This window comes from Stegastes partitus, unplaced genomic scaffold (assembly GCF_000690725.1).
Source record: "Stegastes partitus isolate 25-593 unplaced genomic scaffold, Stegastes_partitus-1.0.2 Scaffold549, whole genome shotgun sequence".
NCBI classification, from domain to species: Eukaryota; Metazoa; Chordata; class Actinopteri; family Pomacentridae; genus Stegastes; species Stegastes partitus.
In genome coordinates, this window is record NW_007578280.1 from 139,761 (window position 1) to 142,956 (window position 3,196).

The 3,196-nt window shown below is 43.1% G+C and overlaps 1 protein-coding gene across 1 annotated transcript in view; it reads right to left on the bottom strand.

Moving 5' to 3' along the window:
- Positions 1 to 1,911: 1,911 nt before the first annotated feature.
- lamb2l (laminin, beta 2-like) overlaps positions 1,912 to 3,196 on the bottom strand; it is a 70,773-nt gene continuing 69,488 nt past the window's right edge. The window contains exon 35 of the mRNA XM_008288248.1: positions 1,912 to 2,567. Coding sequence (XP_008286470.1) covers positions 2,431 to 2,567 — 137 coding nt within the window. The 3' untranslated portion in view covers positions 1,912 to 2,430. The remainder of the gene's footprint in view (positions 2,568 to 3,196) is intronic.

The window sequence follows — 3,196 nt, forward strand, 5'->3', positions numbered from 1 at the left end:
GAGGCAGAGTTGTGGCAGGACCAGTGGTGGCTGCTTCACCATGACAACGCCCTGAGCATCCCACAGGTCCTGGCTGAGAAGAACATCTCTGTGCTGGAGCAACCTCCCTACTCACCCCACCTGGCTCCGTGGGGTTGTTTCCTCTTCCTCAAGCTCAAGAGGGTCATCAAGGAGACCCGTTTAGAAGACGTGGACGACATCAAGATGGCTGTGACGACGGAGCTGCAGAGGATCCTTCCAGGAGTGCATGGCGGCGTGAAGAGCAGGCTGGGGAGGTGGGTTCGACTCCAGAGGGATTATGTTTGTTGTCTGGATTTGAAATATTACTTTGTGACACCAGTCCTGGAGGTTTTCTGACACACTTCGTAGTTTTGGTTTATCTGTTGATCAATGTCGTCTCCTGAACACGTTTCACACACATTTCTGTAGCCTCACATCATCACACTCCCACCTACGAGCTCACCGTGGTGGTCCTGACCAGGTCCACACCAAACATGCTGACACCAGTTATCTCATATGATTAAAACAAGTGTTCAAAGCATCCATCAGGCTTCTTTAGCAAAGCATCATCTTCCAGTTTTGTTTCCAACAGCGATCCAATGTGTTTTCCTCCGGCGCTGTAGAGGTCATCAACTGTCTGAGCTCCACAGAAACTCTGATGTCTAAATCTGAAGCAGCTAAATCGTGCAAACGGTGCTGTTGCTCCTTCTGTACCTCCTCATTACTGCGTTTCCACTGATTCTTAGCTGCTCGTCAATCGTCCTTCATCCTTTTCCGACTTTGTGAAGACTCACGACCAGATTTTTCAGCTCCTTTGGCATGTTTACGTGGAGCCACGATGAAGACGAGCAGATGGCCACGGCTCATCACTTCAAACCCGAGACATGTTGTATAACGACGACAACTCAGTTTTAGTTCAATGATCACAAGTTGGTTTGTTTGTTGGGTTCAGTTTCCACCTTCGGGTCTCCAGCGTTCAGCTAGTGGAGGATGTAGGAGCAGCTCGCCTGTAGCGACGGTTTTAAATTGTTTTGTTTTGTGTGAAAAGGCCGCAAAAACAAAACTGATGAGACGGAACCAAACAATAAAGTTACGTAAAATCAAAACAATGAGCTGAAAGACGCTAAAGCTGCAGAGTCAGGTGATAACTCCACAGTGTAGATCCATTAGTAGAGACCTCTTTCACCTTTTTAGCCATTTAATCCTGAGTAAAGTCACATTTCTGTTATCTCTACTCACTTTGTTAAACAGGTACCGACTTTTACTTGAGCACAAAGGCTGCTCTAGCATGATAATAAAACATTTTAATACTTTTTTTAAAGTCTTCCTGCATCAAAATTCAACCAAATGTCAACCTAGCACAGTCAGGACACAACTCTAATGATAATAGGCCTTTCCTGCAGCAGGCGTTTTGGCAGGAAAAGCACAATTTTATGTCTAATTTCATTAATAACAGCCGTTCCAATGAGTTAACAGACACAACACAGGAACTCACTGAGCTAAACGGAGCGCAGCTATAATCAGTGTTCTTCACTACGTCTGTGGTTTTTATCAGACGACGTGTCAACATGCCGGCTGTGAACCGTCGTGTTTCAGTCAAATGTTCCTCTTGTTTTCATATTTGCAAGAAAAACCTAAAGATGCACGTTTTAGCCGCTCTTAAGGGTCTTAATATTTCATTTTTCTTTATTTGTTTTTTTTATTCAGAAAGAATTCTTACAATTCCTGTTGTCGTATTTTATTCTATATCATTTTGTGTGGCAGCCTGTTCTAACCAGGTTTAACTTGTATTAAATCATTCAACCTGACAGAAGTGCCCTGCTGAGGACGAGTCGCCCCCTTGTGGTGATGAACTGAAACATCTTCTGCAGCGGAGAAAAAATAAAGTTATCACACAAAACATGACGCAAATAATGTACATAAATGGTATTAAATTTATTTTCCTCCATCGTCACACCTCAGGATGAATTTTACTCATAAGGATATTTCTGCCTTTATTCTCTTTTGTGATAATAACAAACTTTAATTCCACAAGTTTCCCAACAGGAGTGTCACCGTGTACATATATCAGGATAATGAGGTCAAATTACAGCAACAATACAAAGTCTTCGCAGCCCTTTTGGTCCCAGTAACTGTCCGATAACGTGCTCTAATATAGTCCTTCTGTGTGTTACTGATGAGATGGATTAGGTTGATTCTTCACGGCCTACACAATGAAACACAAACGCTCCACAGCTCTTCCTCTCGTTGTGACGCCTGAGAGGCCGAGGCGCCTCGCGGTGGCGTCGTGTCGCTGACGTGTCGGCGTCACACGGCGGCACCGTGCTGGGCTTCTCTGAGATATAACACTTACAGGTCAATGTGTAAAACTGGACGTACCGGCGGGACAACCTCCAGAGCAGCGCTTCGCTCAGCGTGGTTCTTCAGTCGTCACAGACAGTTGCTGTACTTCTGCACCTGCTCCCGGATCTCGTCCCGCACCATCGTGGCGTTGTCCTTCAGCTCGTCCAGCTCCAGCCGCTGCTTCTCCATCCGCTGCTCGTGGTTCTTGAACTTTTTCTCCAGTTCTGCAACAGAGCGGAGCAGAGAGTTAGAACGTCCTGCCCTGATGTTCTCCAGCTACACCAGAACCCCCCAGCTGGAGGAACCAGATGTTCAGAGATGTTCCAACATCTGGACGCAAAACAGAGACTCAGCTCTTCTCCTAAAGCTCCTGTTGTGTCTCTTAATTTACTGTTTTTATTCAGATCAGTCTTTTGATCATCGTGTTTACATCTGATGTGTTCATGACTGTGAATCAACGCTTCCTGTTTTAAATGTACTTTAAAAATAAATTTGAATTTAAACATGAAAGAAGGATTTCCTCACAGACAAATCCAACAAACTGTGCAGAAGGTGCCCGATGAAGCCCAGCTCATTAAAAGACGGCCAACACTGAGAGAATAATAATAATAATAATAATAATAATAATAATAATAATAATAATAATAATAATAAAGGAGAAAGGCTTGTAATTTTTTTCCACACATTCTTTTTTATTTGTAAATAATAAAAATGAACTTTTTTTTTAATATATAAAACATACACATCATTTGAGCCACATCTGTTATACAAACAAGAAATGTTGCAGTGAATGCTTTACTTTTTTCTAATTTTTCTTGTCGTTTCAGTGGAACACAGAAGTTGTAAACAATCA